This window comes from Mus musculus, chromosome 4 (genome assembly GCF_000001635.26).
Source record: "Mus musculus strain C57BL/6J chromosome 4, GRCm38.p6 C57BL/6J".
Classification (NCBI taxonomy): Eukaryota; Metazoa; Chordata; class Mammalia; order Rodentia; family Muridae; genus Mus; species Mus musculus.
In genome coordinates, this window is record NC_000070.6 from 117,888,622 (window position 1) to 117,916,234 (window position 27,613).

At 51.7% G+C, this 27,613-nt stretch overlaps 2 protein-coding genes across 7 annotated transcripts; both read right to left on the reverse strand.

The window, feature by feature from the left end:
- Nucleotides 1–21: 21 nt before the first annotated feature.
- On the reverse strand, nucleotides 22–3,382 carry Dph2 (DPH2 homolog). Its single transcript, NM_026344.3, has 6 exons — nucleotides 3,089–3,382; nucleotides 2,694–2,806; nucleotides 2,274–2,497; nucleotides 1,397–2,080; nucleotides 1,134–1,310; nucleotides 22–1,055 (listed from the first exon to the last, which is right to left on the reverse strand). Exons 1-6 carry the CDS (start codon nucleotides 3,233–3,235, stop codon nucleotides 931–933), a joined length of 1,470 nt encoding a protein of 489 aa, NP_080620.1. The 5' UTR covers nucleotides 3,236–3,382; the 3' UTR covers nucleotides 22–930.
- Nucleotides 3,383–4,646: 1,264 nt separating this feature from the next.
- Nucleotides 4,647–26,601, reverse strand: Ipo13 (importin 13). Of its 6 annotated transcripts, none has more exons than XR_003954913.1 (20): nucleotides 25,667–26,601; nucleotides 23,152–23,888; nucleotides 16,822–16,962; nucleotides 16,560–16,701; nucleotides 16,284–16,450; nucleotides 15,989–16,109; nucleotides 15,756–15,903; nucleotides 15,177–15,358; nucleotides 15,073–15,099; nucleotides 14,777–14,911; nucleotides 14,500–14,643; nucleotides 12,937–13,017; nucleotides 12,297–12,434; nucleotides 12,028–12,181; nucleotides 9,147–9,199; nucleotides 6,942–7,008; nucleotides 6,799–6,857; nucleotides 6,591–6,680; nucleotides 6,123–6,304; nucleotides 4,647–6,036 (listed from the first exon to the last, which is right to left on the reverse strand). XR_003954913.1 is itself a non-coding variant. In NM_146152.3 (20 exons), the coding sequence occupies exons 1-20, from the start codon at nucleotides 25,748–25,750 to the stop codon at nucleotides 5,940–5,942; spliced, it is 2,892 nt and encodes a 963-aa protein (NP_666264.1). In that variant the 5' UTR covers nucleotides 25,751–26,378; the 3' UTR covers nucleotides 5,872–5,939. The 6 variants fall into 6 exon arrangements, 2 of the variants coding, with proteins under 2 accessions (NP_666264.1, XP_017175636.1); NM_146152.3 differs by having other exon boundaries at nucleotides 5,872–6,036; nucleotides 12,028–12,124; nucleotides 25,667–26,378; XR_376308.4 differs by lacking the exon at nucleotides 9,147–9,199 and having other exon boundaries at nucleotides 12,028–12,124.
- Between the last annotated feature and the right edge of the window lie 1,012 nt (nucleotides 26,602–27,613).

The following is a 27,613-nucleotide window of genomic DNA, read 5'->3' on the forward strand; positions in this document are numbered from 1 at the left end:
CTTTGTTTAGGCCCAAATGTTCGTTTCACTCTGTTTATTCTGAATATTTTTTCTCTATAAGATCCAGCTTAAGACTCCTCTGTCTGGGTTGCCTCTTGAGTCCCCTTCAGGAGCCTGCTATGAGAGCCAGCTGCACCTGGGGCTCCCTTCACACAATTATATTTCGTGGGGTTATTATTTCCTCCCAAGCACATTTTGAGGACAGTAATCTGGTTAAATATAACTCACATATCCACCCACAGGATCTGTGTAGAACAGAGCTTTAGTGAATAAAGAGAAACAGGAGAAAAAGTATTCCGTTTATTTCAGTGTCTTTGTTGTCCCCAAGAAACAAGTCTAACTAAGTCAATGTAGCCCAACAAAGTCCTGAAAGCAGCCACATAAGTGCTTGAAATGTAATTAGTGTAATGGACAAATACTTTTTCATCCACTTTAAATGGCAAAAGTCATGTGTCCAGTGAATATTGTCTTGGACAGTGCAGGTTTAGACCAGAGGCTCTCAATGAGGAGTAGTTACATGACATCTGCCAACCTGTAGAGATAATCTGGGTTATCCTAGCTCAGTTGGGGAGGAAGGGAGGTGTTTCTGTTTCTGTCAGCTGAACCTATACATCCTTCTCTATATAGAGTAGCCTCTGCATTAAAGAATTACTCTGCCCAAACTGTCAACAGTGCTGAGGGAGGTGGAAGAACTCTGGTCTGGATCATCCAACTTCTGCCCCTGACCAAGGGCAGAACTCCTGCACACCAGGAACTGGGATGAGCCCTGGGACCCCTCCCTGCACAGGCTATAAGCTGGACAGCTCCACAGAGAGAGCTACCTACACTCCCTGTGTCTAGGCATCAAGTGTCCCTGTGACAGGACGAGACGTTGGTCAGGGAGAACAGGTCCCGGCAGACTTATCACTCTGGCTCTGGCCTCCCAAGGTATCAGCTGCTCCCCTCATCCTCGTAGGCGATGGCGATACCTCGTCTTCCTCTGACGGCTTCTTTCACTGGTGTCTGGCCCAAGCGTGGCTCCAGCCCCTGCCAGTTCCGAGAACTAAGGAATGAAGCTGCAGAGGGAAAGAAGATAAGCTGTGTGGGCTGGACCTGGGCAAAACTCTAGCGGGGGCAGCTGCTTGCATGTTTACCTGCAGGGCTGCTCTCCGCCAGCTCCAGTTGGGGCCTCGGAATTAAGGCCGAACATCTAGTGTCATCTGATGACTTCCAAGGAGGTGGTGGTCGGAGCTCCCCAGAAATGAGTGACACATCTGGGGTATCCCACAACTCTGACTCAGGTGGAGGGAGTGGCACATGGAAGGGAGAACCTGACGTAGAAGGAGAAAAGAAAGCTATCCCGGTTTTTTCAACTCCAACCCCAACTTTCAAACCCAGATGCGGCCTTGCCACTCACCAGGCAACAGCTCTGCATAATGTGTGAGGTGGGGAGCCAGGCCTGGCGGGGGCCAGGCAGGGTTGCAGGCAGCCTCCAATTCACATGGCGTCAATACAGGCCGAAAGAAGCCACCCGAAGGCTGGGGGGCTAGTGCCCCCAGGGGACAGGCTAACAGCACAAAGACGTCCATCTCAGGGAAGTTGGCAAGCTTGGCGGGTGTGGGCTTCCCCACGGCTAACACATAGCTACGTTTTCCAGCAGCTTCCGTCAGTTTCCGCAAGTGTGCCAGTGCCTCACGGTGTCGAGCCACACCTAATGTGCCTGCCAGCAGCCCAACCACACGGGCATCTCTGGCCCTCTCTATGAGATACAGTCTTCGTGCTCTTAGTCTCCCAGCCTTGGCACCCTGGTCTTGTGTCTGTCCTGTATCTGGACAACAGGAAAAGAAGGGCCGCCCTGGTGTCCAACCCAAGAGCAGTCTGCTCAGGTCGGGATCAAGGCTGGAGTCCGAGCTTGCTTGAGAAGCCCCTACATAGAAGGCACCATATTCTTCCAGACGTCTCCCTGGATTCAGGGGGAAGCAGCGCCCAAAACGCTCCAGGGACTCAGGCTGTGAGCTCGGGGATCCCACTGGCAGGGGAAGAGCTGGGCGGGAGATGAGCAGATCTTGGTACTTTGGGAGCAGGAGCATGGCCAAAGGCTCTGAAAGAGGTGCATCAGAGTTGAAGTCTGGCAAAGTAAGAGATGTCTCATCCCCAGATGCCTCAATGTGACCCTAAAGGACAAGCCAGGCCAACTGAGGCCAAGAGCTCTAGGTAAGTGTGCTTAAATAGGAGGAATTAAGGCATGAAGCTGTGGACCCACCCTTCTTTCCCTCACAGGTATAATTTCTCACCTAGGGCATGGGCACAAGCTGGCTCACTCAGCAGTACCACCGGGGCTGTCGGATCTGGGTTCTGGGCTTCAAAGGCCTTTGCACAGAGCTCTAAAGCAACGGGTCGCTGACCAAGGACAAAGGTGATGGGCAGCTGCGAGGCTGGGGGGCTTAAGCAGGCAGGACCGAAGTGCACAAGGGCTTGAGCTCCAGCCTGCTCGGCGCCCAGCACATCCACACAGCAGCTGCAGGGGAGAGAGCATTGGTGAGAGGTGTTCCCTACCTGGAGAGAAGAGTTGTCATCAATGGGAAATGTGGCCAGTGGAGAAAATGGCACCAAGCTAGGAATTCACTGTGACTGAGGGAAGCTGGCATCAGGAGCTTCTCATCGTGCAAACACGGTCACTGGAGGCAGACACTGTGGGCTGGGAAACCCCATACCTGCCATAAGCTGTGTCCCCTAAAATGAACATCTTAGCTCCTGTGACTTCCTCCAGCCGGGCAGCCACCGCTCCCGCATCTCCTAGTAACTGGTCAGGGAACTGCAAAGTCACCTGTAAATACAAGCCACAAGTCAGCGACAACCTCACTCCTCCACCAACAGCCTCTGCAAAAAAACAAAAAACAAACAAAAAAACAAACAAACAAACAAAAAAACCCACTAAACATCCCAAGCCCCTACTTCTAAGGAGGCAGCCAGCCCCACAGAGTTGTGGGTAATCCGTGCGATACGGGCGGATCCCGACCCAAAGTCCCAATCTCCGCAACCCATACCCAGAGGAGAGCCCGCGCCCCGCGCCCCCTTTTCGCGCCCCCTTCTCTGAACCAGACCTCACCCGCTGACAACCTAAATCGCAGACAAATTTCGTAACTCGCTCCAGCTCATACACGCGGTCCAGGTCTTCAGGAGGAGTGAACTGTCCTGGAACGCCCGCCTCCCGTTGCAGGGCTGCCTCCGCAGGGCTGCTGAACGTAGACTCCATTGGGCGCAGCTTGGGTGGGGTGAGATGCAGCTGCACCCTCAAAAGTCCTCGAGGTCACAGCAGCTCTGTTTGTGGATCCGGACCAACCTGTCCTCGGGTCCTAGGATCCAAACCGTACGCTTCCAAATTCCCGGCTCTCCACTACACATGGACCTACGGAGATTACTTCCGGGTTCAAGGACTTCCCACAGAGAACCAATCACTAGCCTCTCACTCAGGACCAATCGGAAGTGCCGCAAAGCCTTGTGGGTGTTGTGGTTCCACTGGCTAAAGCTTCTTCCCGGATACCCTAAGGCCAGCCTGCCGGTGCCCTCTAATTTCTAAGTCACTAATTCAGTGTGAGCAGGCGCTATCTGCTGATCATATTTAAACGCGCGCGCGTGTGCACGTATATACATACAGTGAGAGCAAGGGTCCTTATACAGCTCAGTTCTTCAGGGTTGGCTGCAAGCTCCCTAATCCACCAAGCCATCTTCACAGCCCCCAGAATCTGAAACAGGGTCTTGCTGTGTGACCGAGCTGGATCTCCCAGTACTGCATAATTTCCAACTCAGTGCCCACAGCTTGGGTTTGAATATTTGTGAGCAGGTACTTACTGCCAGACATCGTAAAATGTCTCTATGTCCTTTACTTTGCCTGCTAGAGAATTGTCCCACAACCTGTTGTCCTCACGGTCTGTCAACCAAACACTGACCCTTGCTAAGTTCACCAGTTCATCATTAGAAGCAAGAATTATCCCATATAGATAAGAAAAACAAAACCATGTCTGCTGGTTCTAGAAACTGGGCTTTAGAGCCCGAATTTATTCTCTCGCCCCACCTCCTTGGGACTGAACCTGGGGCCTCGTGCATGGAAAGCAACGACTCTCTGGCTGAGCTACATCCCACATTCTCCCACACGACTTCTTATCATAAGGAGGGATGGGAGAGGAAGACTCTCTTCACGTGATGCCGTAGGGAAAAAGGACTGAAAACATGTGGCGCATCTCTGCATCCTCCAGGAGAGCTGAGAAATCAGGACTGTGGGAATGGGACTAACGGGGCTGGAGAAATGTTTCAGTGGCTAAGAGCACTTGCTGTGCTTGCAGTGGGTTCAGTTACCACCACCCACATGGTGGCTTATAACTATGTGCAACTCCAGTTCTAGGAGGTCCCTTTCCTTTTTTTTTGTTTTGTTTTTTTTTCGAGACAGGGTTTCTCTGTATAGCCCTGGCTATCCTGGAAGTCACTTTGTAGACCAGGCTGGCCTCAAACTCAGAAATCCGCCTGTCTCTGCCTCCCAAGTGCTGGGATTAAAGGCGTGCGCCACTACGCCCAGCTTTTTTTTTTTTTTTTTTTTTTTTTTTGTCCCTTTTCTAATACCTGCAGGCAACTACACTCAGGTGGTGCGCAGATATAAACTCAGCCATACACACATACACATTTTTTTTTAATTGGGACTGAGGAGCGGGATAAATAATGAAGTGGAAGACACTGATGCTACTAGCTGGCTGAGGAAGACACTGGATGGAAAAGAATGAAAGGCAGAATCAGTACAAAAGCTGGGGAAGATCAGAGGATGGGATGCAGTTACCCCATCCAGCAAGTGGATTCAGATGTCATGGATGGGAGTGGGGCGAACTCAGCCCGTTCTTCTGATCTTACTGATGGGTAACCAGAAGGGCAGGGCAGACAGAACTACAGCTGAGAAAATAAAGGAAGAAGTCCGGCTGCCGTGCGCTGTCCGTGGTCCTGACGGACTGATCTGATCTGCCTTAAAGGTGCTAAGAGGGAGAGCTAGGGGTACACAGGCAACGTTAGGTAACCCTTATTCCTCCTTTAAGGGATGAAAGGCCTTCCAGTTCCTCTCACTCCACCTTACTTTCTACAGCCCTCCTGACCACGTGCAAGTGGTGTTCTAAAACACCTTATCAAGGTGCAGGTGGTACACTGGCTGCAGCCCAGCTCTCTGACCCCTTGAAATGTACTCAATATAAATGAACATAAATAAAAATAAAATACCATACCACACATCCATCCTGGAAATCTAATCTCCACACCATTTCTTCCCATACCCCAGGTGGATCCTGAAGGCACATATTCTCAACAGAAATGCAACTTTCTCCACACAGCCATTCTGAACCCATTCTCTACTGAGTACATTAGCTACGATGGGGCCAGCCTTTGTTTGGCTTAGAACCAGGGACCTAGTACTCAGATTAGGTTGCTGATTAAATGTATGCATGAATCTAACAGGAGTATATATGGGCTGCTGATGCTGCTGTACTGTAGCCTCTCACCCTGGGAGCAAGAACAGGCAGTATTTGGTTCCAGGCTAGGCAGCTTGGATGGTAACACCCTCCCTGAGAGCTAGGTGTCCCCTCCATTCTTTGTTTTGTTTTTTGAGACAGGTTCTCATTATTCAGCGCTGGATATCGTGGAACTCACTGTGTAGATAGACCAGGCTGACCTTGAACTTACACAGGTCCGCTGGCCTTTGCCTCCCAAGGGCTAGGATTAAAGGCATTTGGTACCACACCCTCCCTATGTCCCCACTATTCTAAACCAAGGCCTGGGTCCGAGCATCTTTCCATTCTTCCGTCAGGCTTGGGTCCATGTAGGTGATGGAGGACAGAGAAAGGAGGCAGAGGCAGCAGTAAGAGTCCAGGTTTACTCTTTGGGAACAGGAAGGGGTAAGAAGGGGTGAGGCGGGACACACATGTCCCTCAGTAGTCAGCTGTGTAGTCCGTGCCATGTAGCCCCCGGCAGAGCAGTGTAAATTCCTTCACCATCTCCTTCACCCGTCTCTTGTTTACTCGCTCACTGTAGGGAAGGGAGAGCATATCAGCTTTGTCTACCAACACCATCACATCCACACCCCAGCTCAGGCCCACACCAGCTCTGCTCACCGAAGTATCTGCTGGCTAAAGGTGTCCTTCTGCTCAGGGCTGAGACGGGCAGATGGAAAACCAGGTGGCTGCAGAGCCTCCTTGATCCACATGCTCAGGAGGCTGAAGCAGTGTTTGTTCAGGGCGAACAGGATGTCGGCAAAACAGTCCATGAGGCTACGGGAGGCCTGGCCCCCGATGGCCTGAGGAAGAGGGGTTCTCAGTGCACCAGAGCCTGTCTCCTCTGTAGCAAGGAGGCCTAGCCATATCACAGGCTCTCTGGGATACGTCCACAGCCAAGCTGTGTAAGTGAGCACTGTCTTTTAAGAGACTGCAGATCCTCACAGCAACGTTCAAACATTTAACCGTGGGAGAAACAGTCGGAGAACTCAGGAAACCAAAGATTCAGCAACCCCCATCCCCACAACACAATGCCAGCCGCCTCAGCAGTGAAGGTCTCCCCACACCCAACCACTTACTCCAGCTCACCTCCAGCACTGCTATGAGCAGCATACGGCCATCTTCCTGTACCACTTTCCCCACAGACTCTATTTCCCCACATCGAGGCAGCAGCTCAGTCTGCAGGTGAGAAGCCTGTCAGCCCCAGCTCCTTCCCACCTCTCCGAGGTCAAGATCTGCACACCACACCCCTACCCTCCGAGTACTGGGGGGAATCAGGGGTCAGCATGGGACTCACAAAGAAGCCACAGGAGGCCTTGACAGTAGGTGCCTCAGGGAACTTGAGGGCCAGCACGGCTGTGGGAGAGGGAGAGGGAAGTCAGATGGGGCCTAGTGATGCAGGGGAACCCCAGGCCCGACTTTCCACTTGGCCCCACTTACCACACTGGAACACAGCTTTGACATCCAGTCGCTCACACAGGAACAAATCTGGCTTCCGCTTCAAAGCCTGCAGGAGGTGGAGCTGGTAAGCCCAGCCCCAGCCGGCTCCAAGGACCATCCTCCCACTCACCTGCCACCCAGTCTCCTAACTTCATGTATCCTAGGTACAGGATATGCCACCCAGATCTCTGAGGAACCCACATCACCCCAGAGTTCAGTCGAGTGAGGAGCTGCCCCAGGGATGCTGAATACACGGTAGGTAGGTCTGAATGCACAGTAGGTAGGTCTGAATGCACAGTAGGTAGGTCTGAATGCACAGGTATGAGTGTTTAGGTCCCAGTCACCCCCTAAGCAAACAGCTTCCCCCTCCCTTCCCAAAGGTTCCAGGTAGCTGGTAGTGACTGTGTTTTGAATCACAGAAGTGGAGCCTCTCGGGCTTGTGGAAGGGTAGCAGGAAGAAGAGTTAGCAGTTGGACAGGAAGATCCAGCCCAGCATCCACTCCCACACCCTTCAGGAAGAGGAAAAGTAGAACAGGAGATCTGGATCCCTCATCCCTTCTTTCCTCCAGGATGCTCTCTGTTCAGGGCCTTCTCAGCCATCCCCCATCCTAGGAGCCAGTGCTGCCATGGGGGTAGCAGATGGATGGGGGCAGATGGCCTGCCCCGAGGGCTACTGGACATGGTTGGCACATCCTTGAGTCGCCGCAGAAGACATTCGGCACAACTCCAGCAGTCCTTAAACACTGCCCCCAGCACACATCACATAGACCCTTCCAGCCCCTCATGAATACCCACTCGATACCTCCATGTTTATATAAGTGCAAACAACCCTACATATACCCCACCCTGAAACGCTCTACTTGCACACCTGTTACACCTTCATAGACACTCTTCTGCATTTACAGCATGCTTTCATTCCCATTACACAGCCAACCCTCACACATCCCAAACCATCCACACACAAACAGCCCTCTCCCACAGGTAGACCATACCAACATACCCGCAAATACACTAAGACACCCTCCTGGCCAAAGACACACCTTCACAGACACCCACACGCATGCCCATCCAGGGCCAGAATACCAGCATTCTTCACTCCTTCTCCCATATCCCCACTGGACTGTAGGCTCCAGGAGAGCAAGAACCACACCCACTGCATGTGCTCATATTCTATCAGAGTCACAGCATTACTACAAACTCAGTGGATGCCCTGTGGGATAAGCAAGCAGAAAGATAGCCATTAACTCCAACTCACAGAACCCTTCCAGTCCACAGGGACTCTCTTACAGAGAACCCATCACACCTACCTCCACCCACCCATAGCCTGACACATCTGCCAAGCCATGTTCATTCAATGTTGGCATGCCAACAACTCACAACACATTCTTATTCTCATCAAAAACTCACCTCTCCAGTTCAGACACACACACAGAACCAACACATATCCATAGTCAATATCCATCAACTGTCTAACATATCACATGTCCACATACATTCAATGTAGGGGCCGCCCTCATCATCATCGCTCATCCCATTGGATTCACACCTATCTCAGCGTCCAGCACAATGCCTAATTATACCAGATGACTTCTGTTCCTTTCCAAAACCAAACTCCAAACATACAAATTAAGGTCAACATACTTGAGAGCACACCCCAGACACACAAACACATCCTAGGGAGGTCTCAAAGTGGAGCCTGGACCCCACCTCCAGCAGCACAACCTTTCCACCAGATGCACTCTGGACTGCACGGTGTACATTCGCCTTGAACTCTGCTCTTTGGAGGTGCTCCCAGCCTACCTCTTAGGAGCAAGCTGGGAGCACTCAGGCAGGCAGTCCCCGGCGGGAGCACGGAGACAGTGAAGCCCAGGCCCTTCAACTTCAACCCTACTCTTGACAGTTCTGGGTAAGCTGGCCACACAGGAACTGTTGGGTACAGTCGCCACCCCCTCCCGTCTCCTTCCCTCCCTTCAGGATCAGCCTCTCTGGTCTTTGTAGGTGACTGAGCTAGTTGAGGCAAAGGGGCACTAAAGGGGGATGTTGGGTTGTCAACTTCCACGGAAACAGATGAAGAAACTCTATTCAACTGAACAGAAAAAAAAATTTGTCAACAGAAAGCTAAAAATAGGCTTAAATTGAATTTCAACATAAGAGAAAGAGAGAGAGAGAGAGAACAGAACGTGAATGAATAAAACTAAAACACACCTGTGCCAGGAGTTGCATAAATGAATCAACAATATCAGGATGATCCCTGGGCCCTAAAATATAATAAAGATGGAACTTAAGAAAAAATTATACAAACAGCAACTCAACCTCATATAGTTATGTGGGACTGAGAGCCCGCGGGAGACAGCATGGGGCACATGAGCAGCAGGAAGCAAGATAAAGAAACAAAACATACAAAAACCATGAACTGGGAGAAGCCCAACAGAAAGAGACGGCAGAGTGAAGGACGGGCCTGCCCCAGCTCCCCCAGGGACCTTCCACCTACTCCCCGTTCCACCTCAAGCCAGTCCCGCAGTGATTTCTTGGTGCTCAAGCAATTCTAGACTCCACAGAGCTTAGGGAACAGTCTCCACACTCTTGCTGTGGCTTTGATTGGCCGGGGTAGCCCTATACTGTTTCTTGGCATATACTTCCCTATCACAACCATCTAAGTGGAGGGCACAGCTGGCTGTAGGTTAGTCCATGGCACTTCGTTTTGAGGCTTGGCTGGAGGCCCTGGGAAGTCCAGGGCATGAGACCTCGAGTAAGTGTCCCCTTGAGTTTGATGACTTTAGGGCTCTTGGTCTGGCTAAGATAAGACTTTTGTTTGCTTAAGCTAAAGTACTCTTATTTAGGCAGGGCAGGACCCTGGGTGCTACAAGGCTGCCCAGTCATCAGTAGGGCCAGGGGAATAAACTGCATCTTAAGGTAATGAAAGAGAGCTCCAACCCAGCAAAGTCCCTCCGCATGGCAGACTTGGGAGATAGCCAGACTCAGGACTGAGGGCAGCTCAGTATCTGGACATACCAAAAGAGGAAAACAGTCATTGTGTCACCCCATGCAGGACCCAGCGGGAAGGCAAAGGCTTGAGTTAGACTGAAACTGGAATAGCAAACCAGGTATGGGGACTATCGTACCCAACAAGACAACCAACAACTCTGACAAATAACAATGTTGGCTCTCCCTGCCTCGGCTTTGACCAATCCTGGAGGAAGAGCAAGGCTGCTCCCGCCCCTGGCTTCTCCACTCTCAGTGGGATGTAATAGAAAGGCACCTGCCTGAGATACCACTGAGTAGCTGTGTGATCTTGTGTAAGTCACAGGTGTTCTGTCTCCCCACCTGTGACCCATAACCTCTCCTTTTCCTCCTTCCCCAGGCTACTAGGAGCCACGACCTGAGGCTGATCTTCTATCTCTGAAGTCTGTGTCACTCAGGTCCTGGAAAGGTCTGATCTGCCATATTAGAACAGTGTTCCTACTGTTAGAGCAGTGTGGTCAGTGTACCGTTCCCTTACTGCTTGGGCCGGATAGGGTGGGAGAAAGGTTCTGGGGGCAGGGAGCCCTCCTTGATTCAACAGTGCCTGAGACTGGCCTCATTCTGGACACAGGGACTGTGGTAGAGAACTGTAGTAGAGGAGATGCAATCCTGACCCGAGAAAGTTCAGTCCATGAAGAAAGACAGACACAGAGATTATTAATCTCTTGGCCTGTGCTTTATATCAGCAGTATAAGTATGGTGGAGTTTTTGTTCATAGCTACAAGGACCCAGCTCTATCTCAAAGTCCCTTGTCTGAGGAGTAACGCCTGCCTTCTGTCTAGGGAATGAATGAGTGAGAGTCCACCCAGTCAAGGGCGTAGCACTTCCCAATTGGAGGAGCAACTCATAGAGTTCAAATAGGGCATGGTAAAAAGAGTCAGTGTGGCTTGATTGCTCCCATCAGGAGAGAACTTTAGAGATACACCAGAGCTCGGTCCTGTGGGGATGTGACAATAACCTGAGGATGGCAGCATCTGAACGGGTTAGGCCAGAGAGGAAAAGTGGTCATATTAGTGTTTTATGAAGTACAGTATGATTGCTGGATGCTGGATGGGCTGGAGAGAGGGGCGCATGTGCACAGAGGAGTTTATGGAGTTAAGTGAGGCAGAGGCTAAACTGAGAAAGGGCTCGTGGAGGGGGAGGAGCAGTGGACCCTCTGAGGGATGAACAGACCCAGGATCAATGGGACTGACTCATCCGGAAAGGGGGCATAAGGAACAGGAGAGATGGAGTGGAGGACAGTCACACTCTGGATCTGTGCCATGGCCCACAAGGGACCAGACACTAACCATATGAGATGTGAGCACTCCGGGCTCCAGCGGACACCTCTGCTCAACCTCAAAGCTCAAATCCAGGCTAGGCTCATGGGACTGACAGAGTAGCATTGCCTCTGTGCCAGGTTAGAACCCAGGTTAGACAGGAAGCCTGAAGGCCAGTTCCCAACTTTCTCAGGCAGAAGGCCACAGAAAGAGGGACTGGGACCACTCCTGAAGGCACTTTGGGCTCTGAAAGGACTAAATTTTGATATGAAAAGAGGAATCAGCACTTGAGTACTTCATATGCAAAAGCCCAAGCCAGGACCCAAGGAACCGGAGTCCCTGAACTGACATGGAAAAGAGGTTCAGTGAAGGGATGTGACTTACCCAAGGTCACACAACTAGTTTGGTGGTTATGCCTTAGATTCTAGGTCTACCTGGTTTCAAAGGCCATGCTCCTCCAACTTCTTACTATATCCCAAAGGCAATGAGCCAGACTAGTGACCCAAGTCACTCAGAGACTGAGCCCAGCTTCCCCGGGTAGCCAGGCTGGTCTGGAACGCAGGCAGGCTATAAGATACCATTCACCATTTTGTCCACTTCAACCTGAAGTGTCAACTACCTATAGGTAACAATTGTGCTGTGCTTCATTCCCCAAGTTTCCCATCAAGTCCCATGTGTGACCAGGGTATCAAGAACAGAGTGGGGTAGCATTGGCTCCCCAGTGGAGGAAGCAGAGGCGGCGGCGGTGGTGGTGGTGGTGGTGGCAGAGATCCTGATGGGCAGCAGAGACCCTGATGGGCACTTACCTTGCTGGAAGAGACTGAGTGTGACGGAAGTCACCAGCAGGAAGAGGGCCTCTATTGGGGGAAAGTGGGCAGGCTCGTGGGCAAAGATGTGGACCAGCTACAACAAAGCAGGGGGTGCTGGTCAGCTGAGGTCCGCCTCACCAGGACAACATCCCTGGAACACAGGTGGGGACCCCAGCCATGGCAGCCATCTGACACATTCCCACCCAGGGACAGGTCTCTAACAAGATGACACCCAGACCACCTATTGCCCAAAGCAGACGGCTTACCTGCCGGGTGAGGTCAAGAGCAGAGGCCTGGGGAACAGTACTGTACATCCGACCCAGCATCTCACAGAGCTGCGGCACCATGGGGGCAAAGTCATCCAGCAGTGTCTTAACAGACTTCTCAAAGATGGCGCATACCGCCTGGGGAGGGAAGCGAGAAGACTCTTGTCAGCAGGTCATGGGAGGGAGGCCTAAGAAAGGAACCTTGTCCAGAAGTCCCGCCAAGCCCTGCAAACCAAGCGACATTAAGTGTCCTACTCCTCGGGCTGAAAAGAAGGGGCAAATAACGCTCCACAAAGGAGCATGGGCTCGAACTTTGCCACTTAATTCCTGCTACTAACTTGGCTACCATTTCTTCTCAGGGGACTGTAAGAGCAACCAAAATCTCAACTCAGGAACCAAAGCCAGGTCTCTGACACTACGACAGACATCTGTGACTTGGCTTATGGTCACTCTCCTCTGACCAAGCACTTCTGTGATACTGGAGCAGTGGTGGTCGGGGAAGGGAGAGCGTCTTCACAGAAGACACGTGTTCCTGTCAGTGTTGCGGCCTTCCCTCCTTGTTCTCTCCAGACCACACTGCAGGGAGCAGCGAGGAAGCAATCCTTTGGGCCAAAATCAGCCCGCGAGGGCCAGGGCTCACCTCAACCACCTGGGCGTCATTCAGCCACTTGCTCAGCACCTTCTGGATGAGCTGGAAGACCTGCTGCAGCACAACCACCACCTAAAGACACAGGGAGGAGGAAGATGCCACCGCCACTCAGCTGCCACCCGGGGGCCTGGCAGTAGGCAGGAGACAACGGTTCAACCCATCACCCTCAACTGCACACTGAGGATTTGGGACCTAGGACCCCTGGGGCAAGAGATGATGTGCTGAACCCCCCAACAATGAAAGAGAAGAATGTCTTGAACTGTAGGTCATTTCAGAAGACTCAGAACTACAAAGCAGAGGCATCTTTAGCTCTTGATAAAATTGTGACAGCTTTGCAAACAAAACAAAACAGAAATCTCTCTCTCTATCCATTTCTGCTCATAAAAACCAAAGCAATAGGCTACCCCGTGAGGAGGAGGTGCTGTCTCACCAAATGTGCGTGGGGTAGGGAGCCCCACGGGATGCGTGGATACGGGCAGCTTATGGCAGAGCAGAGAGCAGGCTGAGGTCCTGGGAGATAGGGAGGGCAGGACAATTACTGCCATAGAAGAAAAGGGTGGTTCTGTGGGATCATGGGAGCCCAGGCTTGGCCTAGAGCCCAAGTAGTAACTGAGGCCGAGGTGTAGAGCTGAGCTGAGGCCAGGGTATCCCTGGCTTTCTTTTTTTCCAGGAGAACCTGGGGCGTGTAAGGTCAATAGCTAACGTAGTCCCTGGCACTTGTGTAGAACTTTGCTGTCTGTCAACCTATCTCACTCAGGCTTCCTCTGCTCCAACAGTCCTGCAATGAGCAGCCGCAGACCCCAGTGGCCATGGCTTTGGGAGGGAAGCTGAAGCTTGTCCCATGTCATATAGTTTGACAGGTCACCTCAAGGGCTGGGGATGTGGATGGGTGGCAGAGTGCTTGCCTAGCGTGTCCAGGGCCCTAGGTCCAATCTCTAACACCACAAAAACAAGACTGTCAAGTTACAAACACCTTTGATCCTAGCACTCAGGAGGCAGAGGCAGGAGGATATCTGCGCTCAGGCCATCTTTGTTTACATAGCAAGTTCCAGGCCAGCCAGGGCTATCTAGCAAGACCCTGTCTCAAAAGAAAAACAAAAAACAAAAAGGCAAAGAGGTCAGCCCAAAAATATGCCAAGTTATTACAGTGTTTATCACTCTGCCCTGCAGGAATCTTTCTGTGCACTTCCTCTCAAGAACTACTACGCGTGGACACATGAGCATCCCGAGTGCCTGCAGAGGGCAGTGAATGAGGACAGAGACTCTAAAGAGAAGGGGTTGAACATGAGCTCAGAATACAGCTCAGTGGTACCAAAGGATAATGTCCGTGTGTACCGGGGGGTGGAGCAAATAAACCTCAATGACATCACCCCGTCAGGATGAGGACAGAGAAGACATTATCCGTGGGATAAGCGATGCAATGACGTGGCCACATAGAAGGTGGAAGGCCAAAGGACCTCTGAGGGGTCAGGGAGCAATGCTAACATTACCCACAGACTTGAAGGGTGACAAAGACATTGCCACAAGGAAGGGAGCAAAGACAATGTCACCTACCGGGTTGGGTCCTTGTGGCACTGGCAACTTCCGGAGTTCAGGGCCTTCATGATCATCCTCATGATGACTGACGTCCAGTGTGGTAAAGAGGTTGGAAAGAAGCCCCAAGATGTGGACAATGGCCAGCTTGTTAGAGGGATTAGGCTATAGGGAGAATCGAATCAAGCTCCAGATCTCCCAGGCCCAGCCTGAGTGACAGCCCAACATCCCCACACTCCTATGCTGACAGAGAAGCCCCTGAGTCCCAGCACTGCCCCAGGTCCCCGAGCTCACTCACTATCTCTTCTGCCAGCTTCTCCAGCTGTTGGATGTAGGGAGAGATGAGGGAGTGCAGGTTCTTCAGGATCTCCTCCACCTGCAGGGCTGACAGCAGGAAGCCCAGGGCCTGCATCAGCCACATGCACTGGCTTGTCTGTGGGGGCAGAAAACAGGGACGGTCCATCCTGACCACGGCTTGTGAGCAGAGAGGAGAATGACCTTCTCGGGAAGGGTTGTAATGGCGAGGAGAAGGCAGAAGGGGTGAGCGATCCCCACCAAAAGCCCAAGGGGACCCCTAGAAAGCTTGAGCCGTACCTTGTGAATCTGCTTCATCAGCACATCCTGAGGGTAGAGAATAACAAATCAGCGTGGGCCAGGGCACTGTGAGGCCCCGTCCCGTCCAGGGACCCCCTGCATACCTGGGAGACAGCTACAATGTTGGCAGCATAGGGCGGCAGGTCATACTTGCACTCTCGGCAGATCTTTTTGAGGGTCGACACAGATGACACAGACAGCTCAGGATTGCCTAGGGCATGCAGCACAAGGGGCAGAACGCTGTTGATCATGACGGGGTGGTCAGCCAGCCATTCAGACAGAGCTCCTAGAGAGAGGAAAGAAAAGGCTCTCTGAGGCAGGCAAGACTTCAGGATGATTAAGTTCCAGTTCCAGGCCACCCAGAGAGCTCGGGGGACAGTGTGGGCATGAAGGCGGTGATGCTCGAGCATGAGCCTCATCACTGAAAAGCAGAAAGGGATTACTCGACGGAGGCCCAGCGCTACTGCTGCTCCACAGACTGACAGCAGATTAGCATCGCTGAGATGAAGCTCCGTGCACTGCAGAAAAGATCCCAGCACTTGCCAGACAGTTAGTTGGCTGCAATGCTGACTGTATGGGGGAAGATGTATCTCTCTGAGTTTGGACAGGACCCAGGCCAGCCATGCTTAGGGATGGGTGCTGTAGCTCTGAGAACATAGTCATGGAGGTATGCCAGGCCTCACCAATGGTGAACATGACAGTATCCGCCAACTGCACGTTGCTGATGCTGATCCGTGGGATGAGGCCAATGAGCCCTGGTACCACATCAGAGTAGTTGACATCGATGGTCTCTGCAATGGACTGGAAGCCATAGAGCAGGGCTTCTGTGTGCTGGGAAAAGAGGGTACCGTGGCTTGACTTAGATGAAGGGTGCAACAACTTAGGGAGGGCAGAGGGAATCAGGATTGGGAGGTACCTGCCAGGAGTAGGGCTCCTCTGAGCTGGTGAGCAAACGGCCCAGCTTGTCATAGAGGTTGCTAAGCAGCTCAGCCCCCAGCATCTCATAGACATACATGAGTGTGTCTGAGATGTCCACCCTGAAAAGCAAAAGAAGGCCTTTTATACTGCCTGGATCTTTACAGTAAGCCAGGAGCCTACCCAAGGACCCTCATGACCCTGCAAAATTGCCTATAGGCTAGAGAAAAGAACCCTAGAAGCCAGGCAGTCTGGCTTCTCCCCTTACTTCATTGGGGTTGGCCTGCTGCCATCACCTGTAGATACGGAACTGCTCCTTTTCGTCTGAGGACCAGAATCCATACTCCTCGTCAGAAGGGAACTGGGCCTTGTGCAGAAGCACGTCCACCAGCTGGAAGTAGACTGGCCGGTACACCTGCTGGTACACAGCCTGCTTCTCTGCCTCAAAGGACAGAATGTCATCCTGAGAGAGCCAGGAAAGACAGTCAGACTGCCTCCTCGGCAGCCTCAGCTGCCCGTGACCCACCTCCTTTCGTAAAGGCCCCATCCATCTGACGGTCACACAGACATACCTGCAGTGTGTACCAGAAAGTGAGAGTGAGGGAGCTGGTGGTCTCGTTGACAGGATAGTGGCCAGGGATGCCAGTGCAGAACATGATCATGTTGACGAGTGCCAGGAAGCTCTGCCAGTGCTCTACTTGGTCTAGCAAGGCCCTGTGGGGTGGGGTTGAGGCGTAGGGGCACAGTTAGTTCACTGTACCTCCCCAATGAGGGTCCATAACTTGAACCTTTGATGGGCTCTGCCATCCCACCAGCAGCCACCCCGCTCCCTACCGAGAGTGGTTCTCGCCCAGGGCCACAGCAATACGGCAGATGCCATGGGAGGTCTCCATGTCCCCATTCTGCACTGCCTGCCGCAGTTGTTCCTGCAGTCCCAGCACCAGAGGAATGAGTTTCAGGAGTGTGTTCACGTACCTAGAGGCATGAGGTAAGGCGGTCCATCAGAGATGTCTGCCCAGCCCCGCCAGCTTTGAGAGAAAGGCAATCTCCCCCGCCTTTACCAAAGCCTTCCTATCAAAAAGAGACCAAGGCTGCTTTGATGCTGCTCCTGCTGAGAACTTTAGGTCAGAGATCTTCAGGAGAGCTCTGGGCAGGAGCACAAGAAAGTCCAAGTTATAGTTTGAAGCCCCTCTGGTAGGGCTGGAAGTTGATGCTGTCATGGGTTAATGTTTGGAGGGAACTGGGATAAAGAGAATCCTTCTCTGTGTATGATAGTGTGACATGAATTTTGGAGACTCAGAGGCTAGACTGTTACAGGTTGAAAAATCTCCTAAGAAGACATGTTGAAGGGCTGGGGAGATAGCTCATGTCGTATAATCATGAAGACAGGAGTTTGATCTCCCATGTCAAAAAAACTGGTGTACTTGTGATACCAGTACTGGGGAGACAGAGACAGGAGGATTCCAAGGGCTTACTGGCCTGCCAGCCTAGCCTACTTTGTAAGCTCCAGCCAGTGAGAGGTCCAGTCTCAAAAACTAAGGTAGACAGCTCCTTAGGAACTACACAAAGGCTATTGTGCACGTGTGCAAACAGATAATGTTGGCATCTTATAACCCCCCGTACCTGAAAATGTGGCGATACTTGGAAAAGCATCATTGCACATAAAAGTATACTACAAGTGTGCTCCTAATCCAGTATGACTCGTGTCCTTATAAGACAGCCATGTGATGGCAGAGACATCATGGGACAATGCCAAGTACAGAGAAAGGTAAACACTCAAGCTGTGCAGCTGCAAGCCAAGGAATGCAAAAGCTGCCAGCAAACCAGAAGCCAGGAGGAGGCTGGGAAGAAGTCTTCTAAGGTTTCAGAGGGAGCAGAGGCTGGCTGACACCTCCATTTCAGACAAGACATCTAGCCTCCACAATTGTGTGGCAATTTCTGTCATTCAAAGCCACCTGTTTGTGGTGCTTCATTACTGCAACCCCAAGAAAGGAACATAGTGTTAGGGGACACTGGACAAGGGTGTCCATGTCAGGAACACTGTTAAAGGAGACTTTGGAAGGTAGTGACAGTGACAGCTCCTAAGGGCACCAGTTCCCACTGGCTGCCACCAAGTCCTAACTCGTGCTGTCTGGTGGCAACATGATGGGAGTGAACTAGCTGAATTTAGAGCTAACAGGTAAGACGGACAGGACATAATGACTGGCTGAGTACAGAGGACAACTCCGGAATCACTGAGACATGGGGAAGGCAGACAGGAACAGGAACACTTTGACAAGAGGTGAAGCTCAGCATTAGACAAGTCGTACAAATAGGAGTTCTCAGAAAGATTAGGACATAAAACCCTGATGCCCAGTGTATAGGTCAGAGTGATGCCCAGTGTATAGGTCAGAGTGATGTCCAGTGTATAGGTCAGAGTGATGCCCAGTGTATAGGTCAGAGTGATGTCCAGTGTATAGGTCAGAGTGATGTCCAGTGTATAGGTCAGAGTGATGTCCAGTGTATAGGTCAGAGCGATGTCCAGTGTATAGGTCAGAGCGATGTCCAGTGTATAGGTCAGAGTGATGCCCAGTGTATAGGTCAGAGCGATGTCCAGTGTATAGGTCAGAGCGATGTCCAGTGTATAGGTCAGAGTGATGCCCAGTGTATAGGTCAGAGCGATGCCCAGTGTATAGGTCAGAGCGATGTCCAGTGTATAGGTCAGAGTGATGCCCAGTGTATAGGTCAGAGTGATGTCCAGTGTATAGGTCAGAGTGATGTCCAGTGTATAGGTCAGAGTGATGCCCAGTGTATAGGTCAGAGTGATGCCCAGTGTATAGGTCAGAGTGATGCCCAGTGTATAGGTCAGAGTGATGCCCAGTGTATAGGTCAGAGTGATGCCCAGTGTATAGGTCAGAGTGATGCCCAGTGTATAGGTCAGAGTGATGTCCAGTGTATAGGTCAGAGTGATGCCCAGTAAATAGGTCAGACGAAGACTCAGATTTGGGAATCGCTAGCTGGTAGCTGAAGATTCAGGAGTCAGTAAGAGCTGACCAGGAGGAAAGTATGGGATGAGAAAAATGTCCAGGTCAGAGTTCTGAAGCACAAGAACAGGGAGAGAAAGCCAGGACTCAAAGGGGACGGAGACTAAGCTTATTCCACCCACTTTTTGGGGACAGGATGAAGCAGAGGAAGTTATACTCTAAGAGATAATCAGATGTTTGGGACCTCTCTGATGTCCCAGGCAGTGTCGCTGTAGCAATTTATGTACCTGGGCAGGAAGGGGGACTGAGGGTCCATATTACCTGGATTTTCTCTAAGCAAGTTGCTAGGCAACACCATCTGGATATAGTGAGGTGAAAGGACATAAAGAGGCAGCCAGACCAGGAAGGCTGTCTTTCTTCTCACAACCCCATTCTAGATTCTGCTAGCAAAAGCTATCCATACCAGATACCCCCAGTTCAGAGACAGCCCTAAGGGGTATCGCCTGGAGACAGCTGGGATTGCTTCAGTCTCAGGATCCTGACACAGGCTGCACCACCAGACAATGGGTACCTTCAGGCCAGGCTCAAACACAAAGAGTCAGGGGCAGGGCCAAGGCTATGACCCATAAGCTCCCTAGCAGTTGAGATGGAGCTCTACAGCATCCCCACTGACTTCCAAGGTATCCACTACCTGCCGGTTTATGCAGGCAGAAGCTAGTCAGTGAAGGTTCTCAGCATGTTTCGAGTCTCAAATAGGATAAATCAAGGGCATCATAAACTAGAAGGACGCAGAGGATAGCTCAAGGTCACACAGCAACTTAAGACACAGATCAGATTGAGAAACTCTTAAACCACTGTAGATCTGCTTCCCTTTCATGGCCCAAATACAATTCCCTGCAGAGGATCAGTGCAAACCTCAGTTTGTATCTCCAGTCCTTATGACGGGAGCCCCAACACCCCATCCAGTTCACTTCCCCTTCTCCCCAGTTCCCTATGAGAAGTTATTCTGGCATTAAAAATGTATTTCAAAAGACGAGCATGGTGGTCCACACCTTTAATCCCAACGCTTGGGAGACAAAGGCAAGATAAAAATTCGAGGCCAGCCTGGTCTATGAAGTGAGTACCAGGACACAGAGAAATCATGTCTTGAAAAACAAACAACAAACCAAACAAACAAACAAACAAACAAACAAACAAAAGGTGTATTCCGGGGGAAAATTCAAAGGAGAGAGCCAGGAAGCAGGAGCAAGTGCAGGGGAACAGAAAGAAAGATGACTTGAGTGTATGCTCCGCTGGAGGGAAGGTTAATACCAGGACACCAGGAAAGATAGAGACGAGATCACCCAGGGTAATTACTGAAGGTCACTTTCTTAAGGCAAATATAGCAAGCTAGATTGGACAGAGCAGAGCCCCAGTGCCAACTCCTGGCTTGTTATAGCCCACCCATAGGAAAACTGCCAGTGTAGATTTCCTGCCACGAGTGCTTGAGCGCTCTGAGCAAACAGAATGAGACTGAGGCCTTGAAGGTTTCTAGACTTGCTAAGGGAGCCTGGGAGGACGGCTTTCATGGTCAAGGCAGGTCTATGAGGCCTGGCTCTAGCTGGTCAGCTCCTGCAGCTGGAGCAGAGCTGGTTGAGATGTCTTGGCTGCTGCTCACACTGAGCTCAGCCCAGACCTACAATTAGAGCTCTGGGAGCAGAGCTGAGAAAATGGGAAGAGTTGCTAAGCAACCAAGGGGCTTCAACCAATGGGCGCCTAGAAGGCTATGGGTTTCCGCACTGGCCCCTTGCTTGCTCATTCGTTCAGAAGAGAAGGGGCATCAATTACTTGCTAAAGCCCTTGAGACAAGCTGGGTGGGTAAACTTTGGGTGTATCCAAGGATACCCGACATCACCCTGGTACTTACCCTGATAGTTCTCCTTAGCCACTACCTAAGCCCACTGTCCACTTGAGCTTCATGCTGCCACAAGAGCCCCCACATGAGACTTGTTATCTATACTACGCTAGGGAGCCAGCATCTTACTAACACAATATTTTACTATCTGTTCTTGCAAAGGTAATAGCCAATATTAACGAATACAAGTGACAATATGAAGTACCAGGCAACTACACTCAATATCTCATGCTCTCTTATTTAACTTTCATACCAAAACATGTTTTCAGCCAATATCCTTTGACTTTTTCCCCCCTCTTTAGTAGTGGGATTGAACCTAGGGCTTGTACGTGTTCAGCCAGCACTACTACTAAGCCTTGATATCCACAGCCCTTTAAAGTTTTAAAGAACAGCAACTGACTATGTTACCTGTGTGTGTGTGTGTGTGTGTGTGTGTGTGTGTGCGCGTGTGCGTGTGCGTGTGTAGGAGCAGCTCTAGCCTACTGCATGTAACAGTTTCTGTTCCTTAATGGCTTAAAGCAAACAGCTTTAGTCAGCTTAACAGTAACTGTCTGCTTCTCTCTTAAAGGAAAAAAGGTTACCATTAAACTTATCACAAATGGTAGAAGAGCAAAATCATCACATACAGTCCCCAATTTAAAGCATGTGGCACAGCACATATGTACTAATGGGAGCTGCTGATCTCCCGCCCTGAGTAAAGGCCACAAAAGAGCTGCCATTACTCAAGGAACCGAAACACTCTTTACTGAATTCCAAGGGCCAGCTTGGACACAGCGTCCTGTTCCAACACTACAATTACCCTGTGCTTTGTATGATTGCCTCCATTTTTGCTTAGAAGTGGTTCACTCAAGGTCTCACAGTTAGTAAACATACTCTGCAATTCAAACTCAGACACAACTATTGACAAGGCTTGAGCCATTAGCCACGCCTCTACAGCTTCCCTCTCCATCTCTACCTAGGATTCCCAAAACCTTTCTCTCAAGTGTCAGGGTCAGGTCTCTAGTCTTGTTCTTCTAGCCTAACTTAAACCCAAAAGAATCCCAACAGACCATTTTTCCTTTCTTTCTTTCTTTTTTCTTTTTGTTTTTTCGAGACAGGGTTTCTCTGTGTAGCCCTGGCTGTCCTGGAACTTACTCTGTAGACCAGGCTGGCCTTGAACTTAGAAATCTACCTGCCTCTGCCTCCCAAGTGCTGGGATTAAAGGCATGTGCCATCACTGCCTAGCCTCAACAGACCATTTTTTTTTCTGTATAAAATCCTTCAGGAAATTTATACTGGCTTCAGGAAGAAAAAAAAAGGGTTGGAGAGATAGCTCAGTGATTAAGAGCACTGGCTGCTCTTCCAGAGGTCCTGAGTTCAATTACCAGCAACCACATGATAGCTCACAACCATCTGTAAAGGAATCAGATGTCCTCTTTCGGTGTGGCTGCAGACAGTGACAGTGTATTCACATACATAAAATAAATAAATATATCTTTAAAAACAAACACTTATTTAAAAGAAAAAAACTCTCGAGCTTGGCTGCCAAGGTCCTACATGATTTGACGAGTCCCTGGCCTTGCAGTTGAGTGGCTAATGAGGACATGCACACGGATATATAAAGGAGTCACGTTATGGGCTTGGAAGAAAAGCCAGGAATCTCACTCAAGAGCTCGAGATGCCGCGGTGGAGAAGACCACGCTTGGCCTTAAGAATCACCGGGAACTTCTCGGTGATGCGCCAGGCTCCTGCTCAGGGGCTGGGAAGGAGCGGGACCGTATCGAAGCACAGCAAGTCAGGAAAGTGACATGAGCTGAAACTGGGCTGTGCACCTCGTGGGGGTGGCATCTTTATGACTGATGAGTTTGAACTTTAAACATGGAGGAGAGCCACTGGTTGGAAAGGAAAAGATTAGAGCCTCATTTTCAGACCGTCAATCTGACTGTTGGGCTGATAGAGGGTACAGGCGGGGCAAGCAGGAGGCTGTCGAGAAATCTCTGCTAAAGTCTGGGAAAAGAGACAATAACAGCTGGGATTAGGGAGGTGGTTACAGAAACTGGAAATAATAGATCTGCAATATTATTTGCTGGGAGCAGGATGCTACGGACTTAGTGACTGGCTGAGGGCAAGTGAACAGGCCAATGTGTTAATAGTCTACCAGATAATTTAGTTGTTTAATGTCTGCCTCACTTTTGCCACAGTGAGAATAGGGACCGTGTCTCGCCTGCATCTTTTGTCTCCGTAGGATGACGCGTATGACAGACACCCCATTGATGCCTACGGGATGGATGGGGCGCTCCCTTTCTGGGAAGCTGGAGAGTAACTCACCTTTGGGCATCAGGTTGGGAGATGGCATTGACAATGGCCTCCACGCTGCTGTCAAAGAGCTCTGAGTCCTGCAGAGCGGCGAAGGCAGCCTGAATGAGCGCCTCACAGTCCTGCAGGGGTACCTCCAGCTGCACCCAACTGGAGAAGCACTTGAGCACCTTCTGACGCACACAGCTAGGAGAGCTGGGCTGTTGTAGCAGTTGCTCCAGCAATGGGAAGACAGTCCCACACTCCACAGCCAGGCTGGTCCGCACCAGACCTTTGCGGTACTGGGGCAAGCGGCTGGTCTGAAACTCCTCGGGCAGTACTGTCAGCAACTCTAGCAGGGCCAGGCAACGGCCCTGGCTATCCACCGGCGAGTCCTCAGCCTGGAAGAGCCGAACCATATCTGCCACAGCACATGGCCAAGCGTCAGGCATCATGCTGAGAGCTAGTGAGGCCAGCGCCACGCACAGCCGAGTCAGCACAATTTTGGAGCCGCTGGCAAAGCGGGTGATCTGGGTGAAGAGCTGTGCCTTTAAGCTTTCATACTGGTCGGTGGGGATGTCGCTCCAGTAGCGAGAGATCTTGATGTGCAGGGCACTGGCCCCAAAGTACTGGATCTCGGGCACCTTGTCTGGCTGTAGTAGCTGCCAGCTGAAGTGCCAGGCCTGTGGAGAGACCTGGGCCTGCATCAGCCACTTCTGAGCCAGGTTCTTGTTGTCAATATTGGGGTCGTAGTAGAGCTGGTGCAGCGCCTGCAGGACAGCACAGGACTGAGCAGGTGCTGGCTACTCTGGATCCTGCCAGAGCCCAGAACAGAGGGTGGGACTCGGTCCTGCAAGATGCTGCCTCTCCCTGACTTGGGGGAAGACGGAGTGAGTAGGAAGGGAGAGAGCTCAGGATTCCGCTGACCTTTTGAAAGCCTGAATCTTGCCCATGCTCTATCATATTCTCTTCTTATAGTACAAACGGGTTCTGAGAGGGACTCTCCACAGGAAAGCAGAAAAGGCCGGGGCTGGGCTCGTCCCACAGGGAGGTATGTAAGGGCAAGGCCTAGGAGGAGGGAATGACTCCACGGGGAATAAATGTAAGCTCCAGACAAGTACAGAACAGCCTGAAGGAGCCTGGCTCTTTAGATACAGCTCCTCCCATTGATTCCAACAAGCAAACTCCATCTGCTCCCCCAGGATCATCCCGAGGTCACTCCAGAGGCTGGCACTAAAGCCAGTATGAAATCTGAGAAGGACTGCTTCAGGCCAGGTAGCTCTGGAACGGATACACTGGAAGGGAGGGTGGGAACATACATCTTCAGAGAGTACAAGTAAGTCTCCAATCAGATGATGCAGAGAGGCCTTGGCCAGAAGCAGCCTAAGCAAGTGCCTACCCGGGAGCTGTCAGCAGCAGAATCCCCAAGGCCCAACTCCATTGGGACTTCATGCAGAGAGAAAACAATGGCTCATCTCCCTGGCAGCACATGAAACCAACCATGTGCCACCATGCCAACACTGTCCAGCCCCAAGGGCCAGCCAGGTTCCCTAAATGGACTCCATCCAACTAGGATTAACCAAATCTGTACCCTCCCGCCCCCTGAAAGCCAGTTATGGCTACTGTCCCTTGTACAGCCAGCCACTCAAGGAAGCAAAAGGAGACAAGAGACCGAACAAGAAGATATGTGTTCTCAACATTTGTTAGGTAAACAAGCCTCAAGAACAACAAATGTTTTTCTATGACTGCCCCTTGCTATCCAGTAGGATACCCCTACCTCTCGGATCATCCTTGGGAGTATTGGGGGTGGGGCGGGTGCATTCCTGCATTCCAGGCTGCTGGGAGAAGAATAGAATAGAAAAAGATGGCCTGGGCAATGGAGAAGTCTGGAAGGAGGCCATGGCAGAAAGCCATGTGGGCAGGTAAGGAAGGAAGGGCCCTGTAAAGTTGCCAGCAGAGCCAAGCCCCTTGGACCCAGCACAAAACAAGAGAGCCAGGCACACTCCTGCCTGTCCAGGACCGGTTTGACTTCCATCCAATAAGGAAAAGACCCTTTCTGAAGATAAATGAACATATAACTCAGACGGGTTTAGCTCCAGATATCTTTGTGAGCCTTTGACTGAAAAAAAGTGAGTCGGGTCCAGGATCATTCAGCATCCGTGTGGTTTCTAACGTGGGGGTGGGGGTGGCTGAGTGGCAGGTCTTGTGAGTTTCTGGTTCCCTCCAGAACTCCGCCTGCTTTTCTCCTGGATCTGGGCAGGAGCCGATTTGGTTATAAGTCTAAACCCTTCAGCACCCTACAGGGAACAACCTAAGATCCTAGAGTATCTATCCGAAAGGGGACCTGTGTCTACAGAAAGCCCAAAATAGCCCATTAGGCACTGCAACACTGCTGTCCAAGCCGGCTGCCCAAGAGAGATGGTAAATACCAGGTGCTCTGGGGGCATCATCCCAGCGGGCACTGAGCCCGCGTCTGAGCTTTGGCATTAGTGTCAGTCCCCAGAACTTCTGCTCTGTCACTGGAGTGCCCACCCCAAGGCCCTCATACCTTCTCCACGTTCTCCACAGTGAAGTCCAAGGCTGGTGCTGCTCCAGCCCCTGCAGCCCCCAGCTGCTCCTCCCGCCGCTCCATCTTTGCTCCCTGCCTGGCAGGGAGGTGGACCCTGATCTCTTTCTTGCCCCAGCCCTTTGGCTGTCGGCCCCCTGCTAGACCCCGGCTTGAGTACCCGGGAGGTGGTGGGATGAGGGGATGCCCAGGGCGGGCATGGCTGCCGAGGCCTGCCCACCTCGTTTGGAGGGGGAGTGGGTTGCAGAGGTCAAAAGATGTGCTCTTCGGAAAGGGACCCGCTAAGGCGGCTCCCAGAAGGGAGGCGTCCGTGAGGTACTCCCAGACAAGGGTCCTAGTGGGAGGTCACAGCTCTGTCCCTTGAATCAAAAGTCATAGGGGAGGGAGGCCTATAGGGGAAACAGAGGCCCTGGCCCGTGAGGGGTCACAGAATCAACGGCCTGTACCCATAACACCCCAGTCTGGACGAGCTTCTAGATGCTATGAGGTCAGGGGGGCTGGGAGATCACCCGGGAGAGAGCCCTTCGCGAGATACGGAGACGTCCAAGGAAGCACGGGATTGCAGTTTCGTGAGTCTGGGGCAGAGTCGGTAGAGTTGGGGGACTGAGATAGGTCCCCTCCGTTCGCCTGGCCCGCGATCTGTTCGCCTCCCGGCGTTGGCCCCGCTACGGTCGCTGCCTCCGCCCCAGTGACTGACAGACAGGCCGGCCCGGCCGGGACGGGGCGGGGACCTCAGCAAGACTCGGGCTGTCCCGAGCGCCTGTCGCCAGTACCACCAACTTAGGCCCCCACCCACGCTTGTCCTGGCCCGGCACGGCCAAGCACATCGAGACACGGCACGGCGGAACTACGCGGAAACTCATTCCGGGTCTTTGGCCCTGTCCTCGTGCTAGCTCGCGCGCCCCCGAACAGGCGACGGAACGGCACACCGCCAGGGGCCCCTGCCTGAAGCAAGGACCCGCCTCTATGCACCCTGGGAAATGTAGTTTTCGTCGGACCGGAAGGTGGCTCCTGAGGAGGGAGGCTTGGAGCACGTGGGTTGGGGGTCCTATGGAACCCTATCCTATTCTCGGCTTAGGGCAGAGGACCATCTTGCTCAGTCACATTGCCTAGGAGTGCAACTCTTGCGAAGACGTGATTCATGGGGCCTTTGGGTGGAGTTGGAAGCCAAGAATGGAGGGGAGAGGGTCACGTTTGGTCGGCGCTCAGGCACAGGGAACTGGTTGTGTTGGTGACCATCAGCACCCGCTAAAGAAGAGGAAAGATAGGAGTTACTTGGTGCCCCACAATTAAAAAAAAAAAAAAAAGCACTGTGGATCTGCTCGGGAGCAACCGGGAAATCATATTATTCTGCGCGCGCGCGTGTATGTGTGTGTGAAACGAGGAGGAGAAGGGAAATCGTTAAGGTTTTCATTATGTTTCAAGTAAGAATAGCTCATGGCTTTACCTTAGGTTTTGTTCTCTCTCTATTCTGCTGTGGCGGGTTGGTTTGTTTTGAGATGGAGTCTCTTGCCTTGGGGTGGGGAGTGTACCTCTTTAATCCCAGCACTCCCGGGATTACAGGAGTGTGCCACCAAGATGGGTGTCTGAAGTGCTGTGCCTCCCGCGCACCCTGTCAACTGAACCACATCCTCCACCTTCTTTGTTTTCAAGCGGGGATCTCACTATGTAGCCCGGGCTTGAGTGGGTATTTTTATTCATTGTCTTCAGCTAAAATGGGGAAATTGAGGTTGGAGGAAGGCAAGCCCTGCTCCCAGCAGGCACTTCCTCTCCATGCTCAACTTTTTCTTTCCTTGACTCCTGTCAGCAGGAAAGGAAATGATTTCAAACAGAAGGATCTTTCTTTTTCTTTTCTTTTCTTTTTTTCCAAGACAGGGTTTCTCTGTGAGGCCCTGGCTATCTTGAAACTCTGTAGACCAGGCTGGCTTC